Source organism: Papio anubis, chromosome 15 (assembly GCF_008728515.1).
Source record: "Papio anubis isolate 15944 chromosome 15, Panubis1.0, whole genome shotgun sequence".
Classification (NCBI taxonomy): Eukaryota; Metazoa; Chordata; class Mammalia; order Primates; family Cercopithecidae; genus Papio; species Papio anubis.
This window is the reverse complement of record NC_044990.1, coordinates 29,554,561-29,569,892: the sequence shown is the minus strand read 5'-3', so window position 1 is coordinate 29,569,892 and position 15,332 is coordinate 29,554,561. Positions and strand designations below refer to the sequence as shown.

The window sequence follows — 15,332 nt, the reverse complement described above, 5'->3', positions numbered from 1 at the left end:
AGTTTCCTCATTTGTGAGAATGCAGGTTATAATATATAATGAAAGAAAATTACTGCAAGGACTACATAACATATGTAAACCAGTAACCAAAGAAGTTTTGCCGTCATACAAGTGCATGTACTGCACTTGTCTTGGACTCTATGGCAGTGGTAAACTTCCGAATGCCGATCCGTGTAGATCTTCATGGAAAAAGATGTTTATCTCAGTACACTGTCCCTGTACACAGATCTTCCATAAAGAAACATATTTCACATATTTATGTTTTGGGTCAAGGGGTAAAGCAAGTAACGTGAAAATGCTTGTATGTATTTTGATGAAAAGGTCTTTTTGAGGATGAGGCATTTGAGAATCTTACTTATTTTTTCCCCTCATTTAAAAATCTTTTTGAGAATGGGCATGGTGACTCATACCTATAATCTCAGCACTTTAGGAGGCTGAGGCGGGAGAATCCCTTGAGTCCAGGAGTTCAAGACCAGCCTGGGTGACACAGAGAGACCCCCCTCATCTCTACAAAAAAAACTCGAAAAAATTAGCTAGGCATGGTGGCTTGCACCTGTGGTCTTAGCTACTCAGGAGGCTGAGGTGGGAGGATTGCCTGAGCCCCAGAGATTGAGGCTGCAGTGAGCCGTGATTGTGCCACTGCATTACAGCCTGGGCAATAGAGCAAGACCTTGTCTTAAAAAAATAAAAAATAAAACTAAAAATCTTTTTGGTTCTGTTTTTAAACCTTCCATTATTTTGAGATTCACAGGCTGCAGTTTATTAAGGGAAGAATTTGATAAAAAGAAACTGCCAAACCTCTAGAGATTGAATACATCTTTTACTGCGTGAAATTTATTCTAACATATTTTATGTTTTGCCCATCACTTAAAAATAAAGAAAAAAAAATTGACGCCTAGAGTTTTCGAAATCTGGCAAATATAAAGGCCAATAATATAGCTACTTTGAAAATGGAAGTGCAGAACTTCCAAAAGTTAGGCAATATTGAGAAGCAAAGGAGACTAAGACAGAAGTTCAGATAATGATGCAATAAATGGTCAGGGGTTCAGTGTACAAGAGGGAAGGGATGAGACAGAGACAGCTTCTTGCTCTCGGCTGCAGACTGTAAGGAAACAAATGCTGAGGCACTAACACTGTTTCTAAACCCAGATTTCTGGGTTTTAAGATGATTGTTCTTATACAGCTAATAGCAGAATTCTGGACAATGAGTTAACTGCATTTTCAGCTTGTGTTAAGTTGACAAAAATTAACATGGCTTCATTAAATTATTCTTCATTACTTTATCTTTTAAAAGTGGTTATGGGTTACTTCATTTGTCACCCACAAAAAGATTGCTGTCCTCTGCCAAATTCAGCATCAGAGAATATCTTTAATGGAACTGCTTTGATAAAACCTTGGCACCACACATCCCTCAGTTCCAAACTGGAGCTCCAAGTGTGGCCAAGTATGAATTTACTGGACCCCTTAAACATAAAATGTAATCAATAGGTTCTCCTCTTGGCATCACCACTTTCGTGGTCCCAGAAGAACTGTTATAGTTGGCCAAACCATCTATGACCCAAAACAGCCACTACTTATCAGCCCAACATTCTGGTTCCCACACTTTGCTTCCATATTAACTCTGAAACTACTTGGATGATTTTTCGAGACACTGAAGTCAAGTTTTTACACTATTTCCAACCTGTCAAAACACATTCACACACACTGCCTTACTTTCCCTTCTGAAAAATTAAATGAATGACAGTTAAAATGCATCTCTTCATTATCCTATCCTGCTTCTCCAGCCCATGTTCCCTGTGTCCAGGATCCCACCACTACACATCCTTTGGGTCAGGCACAAACCCAGAAGTCACTCTTGACTCCTCCTTCTCCTTGACCATCACCCAACCACCAGATGCAGTTGGATCCATCTCTACATGGCTACTTTTTTCTTGTTCTGTCTCCTAAGATCAAGGCCACCATTATCTCCTGTCTGGATCACTGCAACAGCCTCGGTGGACCTGGCTTCTCCAATATACTCTCCACACTGCAGACTGCCATGCTTAAAACTTCACACACACTCCACTAACATTAAGCAAAGTTCAAACACACACAGTGCCCTTTACCATCTGGACTCATGCCCAGCATTCCCGCCTCATTCCTTACCAACCTAAATCCTTCCCTAGCATCCTATACTTTGAACTTCTTGGAACTTCTTGAACCTGACAAACTTTTCCATACATCTAAGCCTCTGTTAAACTGTTTCTCTGACTATCCTTCAGTACTCCATAAAGCGGTCATTTCCCCCAGGGAAGCAACACAACATCTATCCACCTGCACCCCCCACCCAACCCCGCCAGATTAGAAACCTGTCCTGTGCATCCCCAGCAAATTCAGAGTTCACTTCCGTTACACTGTGCAGGCACTGCTCAGCTTGTCATTGACCCCTGTCAGACTGGGCGCAAAGTGAAGAAAAGGATTATGTCTTATTCATAAGTACCTAGAGCTTAGCACTAATGTGCAACATGTGCTTTTGGAAGGTGCTCGATAAATGCTTCCATCTATTAAGGTACAGGTTTTATGTAATTTTACAATGAGAAATCTGAGGCAGAAGGCAGCTGAGTGACTTGCCTGATGTCACAGAACTAGTTCAAAGAAGAGGTGAGACTGAAGGCACACCTTGTGATTCCTGCCCTGTGGGACATAGCACTAGACTGCTATGGTTGTAGTTTCAAAGACTAAACACTCTAAAGCAATAGAGGAACGGTGCTGGCAGTGTTAGCAAATCTGAATGGCAACTTTCCCTATGGTGGACACAGAATAAGCCTTACATTCAGTGGGCCTGTAAGCAGCCACATTCTTAGGCAAGGTCCATCCTTTCTACCAGTCATAAATCTTTAAGTTATACCATACCTTTTTCCTCCGTCACATGGTGAAGTAACTTCTCAAGTCCAGGAAGTTTCAGCAACAAGATGCAATTTGGAAACATGTTATCCACCACAACTTGATCAAGGGGCTGAAACTTCCCCTGAAAAAACACTTTAGTTAGTTGGAAAGCAAGCATTTCATTCAACAAAGACATTCAGAAAAAAAGAGAAAAAGACACATTTACTCATGACTGGGCCTTTAAACTTAGTGCAGAGCCACCTATTCCATCTAAGGAATCCCTACAATGGGACAGGCTCTAGGACGGACCCCAGCTCCCTTTAGGAAGTGCCTGTGAGCACCGCCGTCACACGCAGCACACCATCTACCTCAGGTGTACAGTCCTCAAATGAAACGGGGAACAAAATCAATCAATAAAAGCACTGGAAGCCACAGAAGCTTGCAAAGATGGTGGAGACTGCCTGGGGCTGGTCCAACCCATTCAGTTTGAAGAACCAGCTGTGGTCACAGAGCAAGAGTCCTGACTATCACATTGGAACAAGCCCAGACCAGGCTCAGACATACATCTGCCTCCCCATTGTCACTCTAGGGATGATGAAAGAAGCACCCACCACAAAAAGAAAATACAAAAGTGAATCTACCCCTGTCAGAGCTGCCTGACAATGCTTCCAAATTTAGACCAGAATAAAAGAAAAGACAGCCAGAGGGAGAAGTCCTGGGAAGCTGCAGACAGGCTGAATCAGGCTCAGCCACAGAAGTTTATACGGCCTGGTTGCCAGTGGGCCAGAAGTGCAGACCATATGGATTCACAACATCATTCTTCGGAATTAGGTCCAGTTTTTCTTAACTGTACTAGTAGCAAGTAGAGGTGAAGTTCGTCTAAATTAAGGTATTAGCCCCCTGATTTGGGGACACCAGACTGTACCAGATGTATGGCCTTGCCCATGCCCCACTTCTAGCTCGCTCTCTCTCTCGTGTACTGACAACTCCTCCTGAAGACACAAAAACTGTGTCTGATCAATTTCTGCAAATGCAGCTTTCTTGGGTTTTAAGGGTAAAATCTTTTCAATCATTTGGGAGCACATGTGATAGCTTGCCATACTTTCTCTTAGGTTAACTAGTGCCATGAACTATCTCAATTTAAATATTCTTTTTCCTTCAAATAGTAAGAATAATGCATAGATTTTTCCCAAGTCTTACTGTCTTTAGATTTCTACCTTAAATCTTTAGTCTTCCATGATCAATCGATATGTTAAATATTTGACTACTCTAAAACAATATTCATATGTAATGGACTACCACACAGTCATGATATAAAATAATTTCATAATTAACTAGCGTTTCATTCTTATTTTTATTTACCGTATACACATTGAAGGAAATGCAATAAGCAACCTGCCTTGACTGTAAAGCTAGTAGCAGTGGGATGCCCAGAAAAAAAGTTATTTTTACTGATGTTAAAATAAAGTTTAAAAGAAAAGGTCACATTTCAAAAGTGTGTATCATAATTTTTAACTTAATAGGAAATGATCATATCTAAAATGCAGAGAAGGAAATACCCAAACATCTCAAGTATTACTTTAAAGGGCATTTCTGGCACTTGGGAAGACGTGTTTGGGAAGTACGACAGTTTAAAATGAAAGCCAAAGACCATCCTGAACAGCATTTCTGCTTCATTCTGCACCTGTCAACGTGAGTTCCATAGCACCCCAGAGGCACCCAGAGTGCCAGGATAGGGTTAATCCCCCAGAGTCATGGTCCTAATGGGAGATGGAGAAATGCTATCAAAAAGGGGAGGGGAGCCTTAAGTGCAGATCAATACATGTGCTGAGGCTGGTTGGTGTCTTTCTGCTCATTAATTTATCCCAGAAAACACCACATAGGTGAGCCACTGAGGTTTTCAAATTCCTCACTGAATATTCCCCAGGGCCTTCCTGGTGGTGATTAGGACCATTTCTGTTCCTTAGAGACATGAGGCTTACCAGCCTCACAGCTTGTGTGCCCTCGTTATACTGGCCATCACAGTAGCTTCCAGATCAAGGGACACATGATTAAACGAAGTGACAAAACTTCACTAATCCACAGTGAAGGGCAGAGGGCAGGGAAGGAGGAGGCTAAAAGAGGCTAAGCTGCATCAAGAGAAAGCATGCATTGATACTTTATGACTTTCAGCATTTATAGCAACTTAAATTAATTTACCTACCAAATGGAGGTTTCAGGAATTTGGTCTAAGGATTAAGCAAGAAATTTATAAGTGTTCAAACTTTATGCAAACATGAGAGTCCAAAAAAACCAGATTTTTCTAAGCAGTTTGAGTAATACTTATCACTTAAAATTATTAATTAAAAGATTTTCCAACTATGGTTGATGGATTCCTGGGTCATGAAGTACCCAAGCTCAAAGCTATTTTCCTAATACTGCTAAGATGCTATCTGCATTTTCACTGTGTGGACATCTGCACTGATGATTCAAATGCAATGGTGGGTAAAACTGCTGGCTCCTTAGCCCGAGTCTGCTGGTGGCACCAGACTGTCCTAGTCATCATTTGGATCCTCATTGCCATTTATGTGCAGTTTAAAAAATGCCAGTATCACTTAAGAATATCCTTGAGTAAGTAGTAAAAGCAATTAATTTTACTTAAATCTTGAATCTTGAACACAAGTCTTGTAAATTATCTGTGATGAAAGTGAGGTATGGCTAAAGGCCTCTGGATGCTTAACCAAAGGTAAGCTGATTACCAGGAAGAGCATGTTCTCCTGGGGCTGGCTTAGTTGCAAGCAGAACCAGCTGCTTTTTCACGGATACCATTTTTATTTGAAAAACCCACTATGAATTATGGTGATTCAGGCCCGGTATTAGGCAGAATATGAATGAAGTGAGCCTGTCATTTCAAGGGAAAGATTGACAGTATTTGCAGCCAATAATAAAATTTGAGCTTTCAAGCAAAAATCAGAATTGTAGAATATTTCTATCTGCCACTATGACAGCTTCTCAATACCTAAACAGCTTTCTGATGAGATCAGTGGTAACATTAACAAAAGGGAGTGTGTGTGTGTGTGTGTGTGTGTGTATAAAATGAGATGTGTCAACATTTGGAAGATATGCATAACTCAACAAATCAATATTTTCCAAATGACCAAAGCATGATGTTACAAAATCATACATGGGTAAAAAGATCCTTTATTTTTTTTTTTTTGAGACGGAGTCTTGCTCTGTCGCCCAGGCTGGAGTACAGTGGTGTGATTTCAGCTCACTGCAAGCTGAGTCTCCCAGGTTCACACCATTCTCCTGCCTCAGCCTCCTGAATAGCTGGGACTACAGGTGCCTGCCACCACACCCGGCTAATTTTTTGTATTTTTAGTAGAGACGGGGTTTCACCGTGTTAGCCAGGATGGTCTCGATCTCCTGACCTCGAGATCCACCGGCCTCGGCCTCCCAAAGTGCTGAGATTACAGGTGTGTGCAACCGCACCCGGCCAAGAAAGATCCATTTTAAGTGCAAGATAGACCAATGGATTTTAATGTAACAGAGCATAAAAAGTTAACTGACAAAGTTTCAGATTCCACATTGCAACTAAACTTTAAAAAACTACCACTTGTTGATTTTTTAGGTAGTATTAAAGAAAAATATCCACAATAATCTAAAAAGGCTGTAACATTATTTCTTCCTTTTCTAACTACAAAGATGTACGGGGCCGCGTATTTTTCATATAATCTCACCAAAATAACATACGGAAACAGACTGAATGCAGAATCAGGTATAAGAATCCAGTTGTCTTCTAGTTAAGCCAAACACTAAACAGATTCGCAAAAATGCAAAAATGTCACATGCCTCATTAAATTTGGTTGTTTCAATAAAAAATGTGTTATTTATGTTAACATGTAATGGTCTTATTATTTTTAACTTTTAAATAAATAATTTTTAAATTTCTCAGTTTTAATTTCTAAGAGTGAGTATTGCTAGAACCCACAGAAACATAAGCTCTTTGGAACCCTTAATAATTTTAATTGTAAATATATCCTGAGACCAAAATATTACAGAAATTCTGGCTAAAATTATTACTATTAGTAAGCTGTGTCTTTATTTCTATTCCAAAGGTAAATTTTATCCATCTGGGATTCCTTAAGTCTCAACTAGCACATCCCCATTAATAAGCTTCTACTGGACCTGCCCCAGGTTACCTATTCCACAGTCTCTCACTAAAGAAGATACATTTTTCCTCTCCTAAGACATGTGGTCAATTTTTAAATACCTGTTTTGTATTTCAAGGGTAAGGAATACTTAATGATAAAGGAGTGTTAGTTGCTAGGCTTTGTCAAGCAGTAAGGTGCATAGCACAGTGAGTCAGGCAAGTCAGAGGTCACAAGCAAGCCAGGGGCAGACTGGATCAAGAGTAAGGTGCTGCTTCTCTGGCCTGTGCAGTAGTGCTCTGTCCTGCACTGGCCATATATGACTCATGTTTTTTTCTAATTACTGTATTAGATCTGAAGATAGAATCCACCTTTGGATCATTAAAAGCAGACAGAGGAGATCAAGCAAAAATAGTTGATTCTGTTTCCTCACTGTGGATGCCCCAAACTGGAAACTCACCTCCTTATCAGCCTTTATGAGGTAGTGGAGAAGCAGAAAGAGAGGATCCACAGGTGTGGCGAAGTGGAGAAGACCTCCTGCAGATTACAAAAAGGACGAAGGGAATTAAACGTCTTGGAAAGACAATGTGGCTATTTCACCTTAATCTCAAAGTGAAAAACAGTGTTGAAAAATATATGTGAAATTCCAAATTCAAATCTCTTCTTATACAGGTCTGAGAGTCTATGTGATTCTCTCAAAAGGCAGAATGTGCTCTATGAGATTTTACTCCAAAGAGCTTCAAATCCCTGTGTGGAGAGGAGAATCAAGACCCTGAAGTCGATCTTTAACTTTCCATTTCTTCTTTAGAAATCATTTTTAACACAGCCTCCCAACCCCCTGCAAAAAGAGGGGTTAGGAGGAAGCACAGACAGAATGAGAACACAGCAATGTTAGGAAACCTGTATAGTCAGTCTATCTATAAAGCTGCAGTAAAATGTAATTTCCTGTGCTTTTGAGGACAAAGCCATGGGAAAGCAGTGCCATTCTCTCTATACACAGTCCCTTCTGTAGTCTGTGGGCAGCAGGATGTGGGATGCTTTGAATACCCACTAACTGCCCCCACCCCAGAACAGGAGGCAGAACAGTTCCATTGGCCTACTCTTCCTTTAGTCAGCACTGTCCCCAAATTAAGGGAACACCACAAGAAACAGAACTTTGGTGCTGGGGGGTGTATGTGTGTATGGGGGTGGGGGAGCACGTGGGCAGGCAGGTATATGACAAAGCATTTTAAAGAAACTTTGTTAAGTTCGAGCCTATGTTAGAAGCCATATCAGTATTCAGTTTCAAGGAAATAACATGTTAAAAACACAAAGATCCTCAAAAGAGTTTCCAATCAACATGGTATGTGCCCCATGTACAAACCTAACTTTTAACTCAGGACGTGTCACCGTTTTAGGAGACAAATCAGAGTTGCTAGCTTAAAATTTCCTACCGTCTAAGACACACAGGAGATGACCTAACCTTAGTGCTCAAATGAGCTTTCCTTTCTCTTGATTAAACCTGCTCTGATGCCAAGGAAGGCTAAATCAGTGACCAGACTCCAAACCCCGTGACAGACCCACAACCCCACGTGTGAAGAATAGAAGAGCTGCAGTATGTGTTTAGTTATTGGAAATGCTTACACCTACCTGATTGAACTGACTGATTTATAAACCAAGAATGGTGTTTTTCCTTGAAAACTTTTACTTCAAACAGCTGCTGTAGACACATATTGAACAAGTAAATGGCTCCTTCTCCTGTTAAGACAAATCTGTCTTTTATTTGTAAGTTTTCTCACACACACACACCCCAAAAGACTATCCAGTATCTCTGAGGAATGTTCCTAATATGAACATGAACATAAACATACACAGGTCTATTCTAAGCTTATAGCTATTATACATAGATGGCAATTTTCCAGCTCCATAATCCTCACTGGACTTAAACCAAAAAATCAGAAAGTGCAAGTCATTTATCTTAACTGCTACAAAGCCTGTCCTTAAATCCTCCATCAGATCAAGAGGGAATATCCATTCCTAAACTATCAAAACACAATAGTTCAGCCATATGACATGAGCTGGCACATGGGTCCCTGCCTCTGGGCAGTGTGTGGCTCTCCCCACACAGGGTCTAAGACAGGGACCAAGCCCATGGACCCCACAGGCCAACCCTAAGTGAGAAAGACAGACATGCTTGAAGCCGTAGGGAGTGAGTAAAGCTTTATTCAACTGAATGAATTTTTTCCTTTTCTTTCTTAACCAAAAAAAAAAAAAAAAAAAAAAGGGAGGAGGCAGAAGAGGGTGAAGACTGTGCACATCTGCATGTTTTATCACTTCAACTAATGAAAAAAAATTCTTTTAACCATAGCACAATCTCTGGAGACAAGGATGCTGCGTTTAACTCTATCTTCACCATATGCTGGGCACATGCCCTTGGGGAAGTTACATAAACCTTCCTGTGGCTGTTTCCACATCTGTAAAATGGGGACAATACTGAACCTCCTCATAGGGTTTTTTATAAGAATTAAAAAAAGAACACATGTAAATTTCCTGAACCAATACTTGGCACATGGTAAGAACTCAGCAAATGTTAGCCTTTACTTTCCCACTGCCAATGTAGCAAATAAAAACATTTGTTCCTCTGTGGTCTATGAGCATTTAGATAAAACAGAAATTTTAAAAGAGGGCTGGCTTTCTTCTGTACCTGTACTTTTCTTAAATGCTTTAGAACCTTTCCTGCTACCTAAAACTTCTCTTCAAGAAATATTTCTCACCTCAACTTAGTCTGATATATAACTAAGAATTCTAAATATAGCTGACCAATTACAGTCAATTTCATTTTGAAGAAAAGAACACTGGAGAAAGTCAGGAATGTGTTTCTTCTCTTGTTGCTTCTATTTACATGTCTCTATAACAACAAGGCACTACCCATTGGCCCTCCCGTACTTTTACTATTCAGTATTACTGTCACCAGGAGAAACCTCTAATATGGCAAGTATCAAGTGTCTATGCAAAACCTTATAAATTAATGGAAAAACAATTACACACAGAGATAAACACTATCACCCATATCACTCCATATTTAGAATACATTTTAATATTTTTGCCTAAAAAATGTGAAGACAAAACTGAAAATGCACTGAATATAAAGTTAAAATAAAATTGTTTTTCAATAAAATATGAATCTCTTCAATATACAATGCTTATCATTAAAAAAAATCATCCCCTGACAGAGAAAAAAATGTACTACTTTTTGGTCAGAAGAAAATAGGGAAGTATAGCTAAAACTGAAACTAATCAAAATCTTGGCATGTCAAGTAAAAGCCTTCTGTTTTTGTTTTTGTTTGTTTAATTCTGGTTGTTTATTTTACTTTATAAGATAAAATGAATAAAAATGGAGGCTAATGTTGAATAACTACTCTAAGAAAAGTTGGCTTAAAGAAGCCAAAGAAAATTAATCTGTTTTTAAAGAGACTCAAACATGCTACTTTTTTGTTTTGCCAGTATTTCTGACGGCTGAATAGTTCTGTGAATTAAAATTATGAGAAGAAATTGTTTAAATTGTTTAAGTCAAATGAATTATCTGGGAAGACTAGTAATGTCATCAGCTTGTTTTCTTTTCGTCACGGTGCCATCTTAACTTTAAAAGCTATTCAGAAAGAGCAAAAGCAAGGACACAAAGACATAAAAGTATATATATTCAGTAGCCACAACATTTAAGAACATTCAAGTTACGAGAAGAGAACTTACCTGAACACGGGTTAACTAGTTTTACAAACATTAGCCCACTTTTCATCTTCTTTGAAGAATCTTTTAAATATTCTGAAAATAAACCATGAATATCTAAAATTAAAACACATAACTGCTTTGTTGCTCACCTTACTTTATCCTGTTTTCCTTTCTTCTACTTACACAACTTTTCTAAGATTTTTAACTCAATTTATCACTTACAAATGATGTGATCTTGAGCAAATTACCAATTTCTCTGCAAGCTGCAGTTGAATTTCAGGTAGTTTAAATTTATTTCTATGAGGAATAATGAGAAGCAGGGGTCTAGAATCAGAAGGCCTGGGTGATAATCTTGGCTTAGCCACTTGGATAGCTTTGTCACCTTGGGCAAGAGTCTTAATCTCCTGTCTCAAACGCCATTTATAGAATGAAAATAATAGTATACTTGTTCTTCAAAGTATCAAATTAACCAATCTATTGAAAACATTAAAATAATCAGGCAAATAGAAACATGAAATAAATGATAGCTATTATTAGTAGTACTATCATTTGTAATTGTTACTGTTATTATGAAGTAGAGAATTATAAACATATTTACCTGAAACATATTTTTTACACAATTAAAAATATAAGTTGCCTAATTTTTTTTTTTTTAGGCAACTTATATATTTTTTTCTTTGCCTAATTTTCGAGTGGGATATTTGGCTTTGTTGTTGTTGTTGTTGTTACTACTTTGTGAGGTATCTTTATATACTAAGGATATCAACTATATTTTTAATCCTGCTCATAATGACTTTTGCCATATAAAAGATAAAAAATCTTCATGCAATCATATCAATCTTTTTCATTATGGTTGTATCCTTTATATCACACTTAGAAAGGCCTTTTCTTAAGATTATGTGAATTGCCTATATTTTCATCTAATATTTAGAAATTATATTTTTAACTTATCTGGACTACATCTGGGTATAAGATATTAAGAGGAAATCCAATTTAAATATCTTTTTCAATGAGTTAACCAGTTGTACCAAAACCATCAAGTATTTATCACACAAATTAAAACATAATAACCATGACTATTTTATTGGTAACACTCATCATATATTTTGAGTGGCATATTCATGGAACTCTCAAAATGTCCCTATTACCAAAAGGAACAATGGGGCTCTGATTAGTAAGGGGGCATAGCAACAATTTACCAAAAGAGCAAAAGAGAAAGGATGAAAGAAAGGAGATTTTACTCTCTTTTATTTTTCTATGGCCCCCACTCCCTTTACTCTACTTCAGATCTTCATAAGCTTAAATAGAGCAGACATATTTTAGAAGTTGGCTTACCCATGAATGGTTAAAATACGACCATTTTTTTCTTAAACTAATAGTGACATTAAGTATCTACAGAAAAAAAAAAAAAAAAAGAGATTTCTACTTTCCACCAAGATGGAATAACAGGAATTCAATTAACCCTCTGAAACAACAACAACAGAAACCCACAAAACACCAGACAAAATATATGAAACAACTATTCTCAAGGCACTACACACAAGCCATGCAGGAGTCCCTGAGAGGTGGGAAACAAATTAGATGAGCCCTATGATTGCCCAGCTTACTGCTTTAAAAGAGTTTCCAGGCCACAGTGCAAAAAGGGAGAACACAGTAAAGCCTCGCTGACTTGCTGAATTGAAGAGATGATGCTGAGAATTCCAGCGACACCAAGGTGGTTAGGGTTCCCAGGTCAGCACACACGAAAGGAGAGGGCTAAAAAGAAACAAGACCCCAAAGATCTGCAGAGGGTCCTACTTAAGTAGGATCAGTGCATGCATGTGATGAAACTACCCAAAAGCCAGGAGAAAACCCATCTAAACAGATTTGAGGGAACAGTACCTCACACTCCCTCAGGGTCTTGAATTGTGCCTAGTCCCAGACACACTGTAAAACCTCACAATTCAAAAGGGTATAGTACTCAAAAGGGTACTCAGTAGTAGGGAACAGTCAGCCCTATTTGCTGCTCTGGTCCCACCAAACTAATTATAAAAGCAAGACCTAAAAGTATCCAATTCTTTCAAAGTAACTGTGTCCTAGAATGAAGTTCAAGAATAGTTATAGAAGCACAAAAATACTCATCACCCAAAAGGACAAAATTCACAATGTCTGCCATCTAATCAAATACTATGAGGCATTCAAAGAAGCAGAAAAATATGACCCATAATAAGCAAACAGAATCAATTACTGAAAGAGGGGTATTAATATACAAGATAATAGAATTGATAGACAAAGGCTTTAAAAACAACATTCCTCATGGACAAGTTAATTAGAGACATAGAAGATTGCAAAAAAAATACCTAAACTGAATTTCTAAAGATGAAAAACACACTGGATAAAATTAATAGCTGAAGAAAAGATAAATGAACTTGAAGACACAGTAATAGAAACCATCTAAAATGGGAACACAGAGAAAAAAACTTGAAGAAAAAAGAGTATTAGTAAACTAAGGGACAACTTTATGCATTTTAATATATGTATAACTGGAGTTTCCAAAAGGAGAAGAGGGAATGAAAAAAAAATTTGAAGAAAATAAGTCTGAAACGTTCCAAATTTGATGAAAACTACAAATCCAAGAAGCTCAATGAACTCAAAGCATAAGAAACAGGAATAAAACTATACATCACAATAATACTTTGAAATCAGTAATAAAAAGAAAATCTTGGCTGGGCATGGTGGTGCATGCCTGTACTCCAGCACTTTGGGAGGCCAAGGTGGGCAGACTGCTCGAGCCCAGGAGTTCAAGACCAGCCTGGGCAATGTGGTGAAACCCTGTCTCTACAAAAAATACACGTGTGGTGGCATGTGCCTGTAGTCCCAGCTACTCGGGAGGCTAAGGTGGGAGGGTCACTTGAGCCCAGGAGTTTAAAGCTGCAGTGAGCTGTGACTGCACCACTGTACTCCAGCCTGGGTGACAGGGTGAGACTCTTTCTCTAAAAAAACATTGTTATTGTTCAATTGTCTACATCTCCCTTCAGTTCTGTCAGTTTTTGATTCATGTAATTTGGGGCTCTGTCATTGGGTGCATATGTTTATAATTGCGGTATCTTCCCAATAGACTGTTACATACCTAGTAATAATTTTTATTATAAAGTTGATTTCATCTGATACTAGTATTGCCACTCCAGCTCTCCTTCAGTTACTGTTTGCATTGTATATCTTTTCCCATTCATTTACTTTCAACCTATTTTTGTTTTTAAATTTAAAGTGTGTGTAAGTGTGTCTAGTAGATAGGATATAGTTGGGTCAGGAGGTTCCCCCCCCCTTCTCTGCATTCTCCCAATCTCTGCCTTTTAACAGAAGTGCTTAGTGCATTTATATTTAATATAATTATGGATAAGGTAGGATTTATATCTGCCATTTAGCTCTGTTTTCTGTATGTCATATTCCTTTGGATTGCCCATTACTGTCTTATTTTGAGTTAAACAGATGTTTTCTAGGGTACCATTTTTGATCCTTTGTTGTTTCTTTCATTTAAAGGAGTTATTTTCTTAGTGGTTATCCTGGGAATTACAGTTAGTATCTTAACTCACAATGTAGTTCAGATTAGTATTAACTAAGTTTCAAGAGTATTTAGTAAGTTTTCTGCATATTCCTTTTCCTCTCCTCTCCTTTGTGCTACTGTCATACAAACTACATCTTTATGTATTATAAGCCTGTTAACACAGTTTATAATTATTGCTTTATGTAGTTATCACCCAAAAGAGTTACAAAAATATATTTGTGCTTTTATGTCTATTTCTGTATTTATCTTTACTAGTGCTCTTTATTCTTCATGTGGATTCAAGTTATCATCTAGTGCCTTATCCTTTCAATCTGAAGGACTCCCTTCATAATTTTTGTGGGACAGGTCTGCTAGTGACACATTCTGTTTCCCTTTATCTTAGAATGTCTTGGTTCCTTCCTCAGTTTTGAAAGATAATTTTGACAGATATAGAATTCTTTGTTGAGACTCTCTTTATTTCAGCACCTTAAATATGTCATCCCACTCACTTCCAGCCACCATAGCTTCTAATGAGAAGTCAGCTGTTAATTTTATTGAGGATCCCTTTTATTTGATGAGTCATTTTTCTCTTACTGCTTTCAAGATTCTCCTTGTGTTTTCACAGTTTGACTATGACACACGCAGGTATGGATCTCCTTGAGTTTGTCCTATTTAGAGTTTCCTGCACTCATTAGTTGTGCAGACAAATATTTTTTAAATCAAATTTGGGAAGTATTTGCATTATTTCTTCAAATATTCCTCTCCCACCCTTCTCTTCTCATCTGGGATTCCCATAATGCATATAACAGTAGGCTTGATGGTGTCCTACAGGTCTCTGGGACTACATCCAGGTTCAGTTTTCTTTATGCTTCTTCTTTCTGTTCCTCACCCTGGATAATCTCAATTGACCTGTCTTTGAGTTTTCTAATTCTTTCCTCTGCCAGCTGAAATCTGCTGTTGAGCTCACTAGTGAATTTTTCATTTGTTATTATACTTTTCAAATCCAGAATTTAGATCCTTTTACAATTTATCTGTCTGTTGATATTCTCTATTTGGTGAAACTTCATTGTCATACTTGCCTTTCATTCTTTAGACATGGTGTTCTT

The 15,332-nt window shown here is 38.1% G+C and overlaps 1 protein-coding gene across 5 annotated transcripts in view; it reads right to left on the bottom strand.

Moving 5' to 3' along the window:
• Positions 1 to 15,332, bottom strand: part of RNASEH2B (ribonuclease H2 subunit B) — a 302,074-nt gene that overhangs the window by 21,696 nt on the left and 265,046 nt on the right. For 4 of the 5 annotated variants that reach the window (XM_031655849.1, XM_031655847.1, XM_031655852.1 and 1 more), the window contains exons 2-5: positions 10,725 to 10,796; positions 8,625 to 8,732; positions 7,456 to 7,532; positions 2,893 to 3,007 (exon numbers count right to left, since the gene is read on the bottom strand). In XM_031655849.1, coding sequence (XP_031511709.1) covers positions 2,893 to 3,007; positions 7,456 to 7,532; positions 8,625 to 8,732; positions 10,725 to 10,770 — 346 coding nt within the window. In that variant the 5' untranslated portion in view covers positions 10,771 to 10,796. Of the gene's footprint in view, positions 1 to 2,892; positions 3,008 to 7,455; positions 7,533 to 8,624; positions 8,733 to 10,724; positions 10,797 to 15,332 lie in introns of those variants that run through there. The other variant, XR_004178704.1, reaches the window with a different exon arrangement.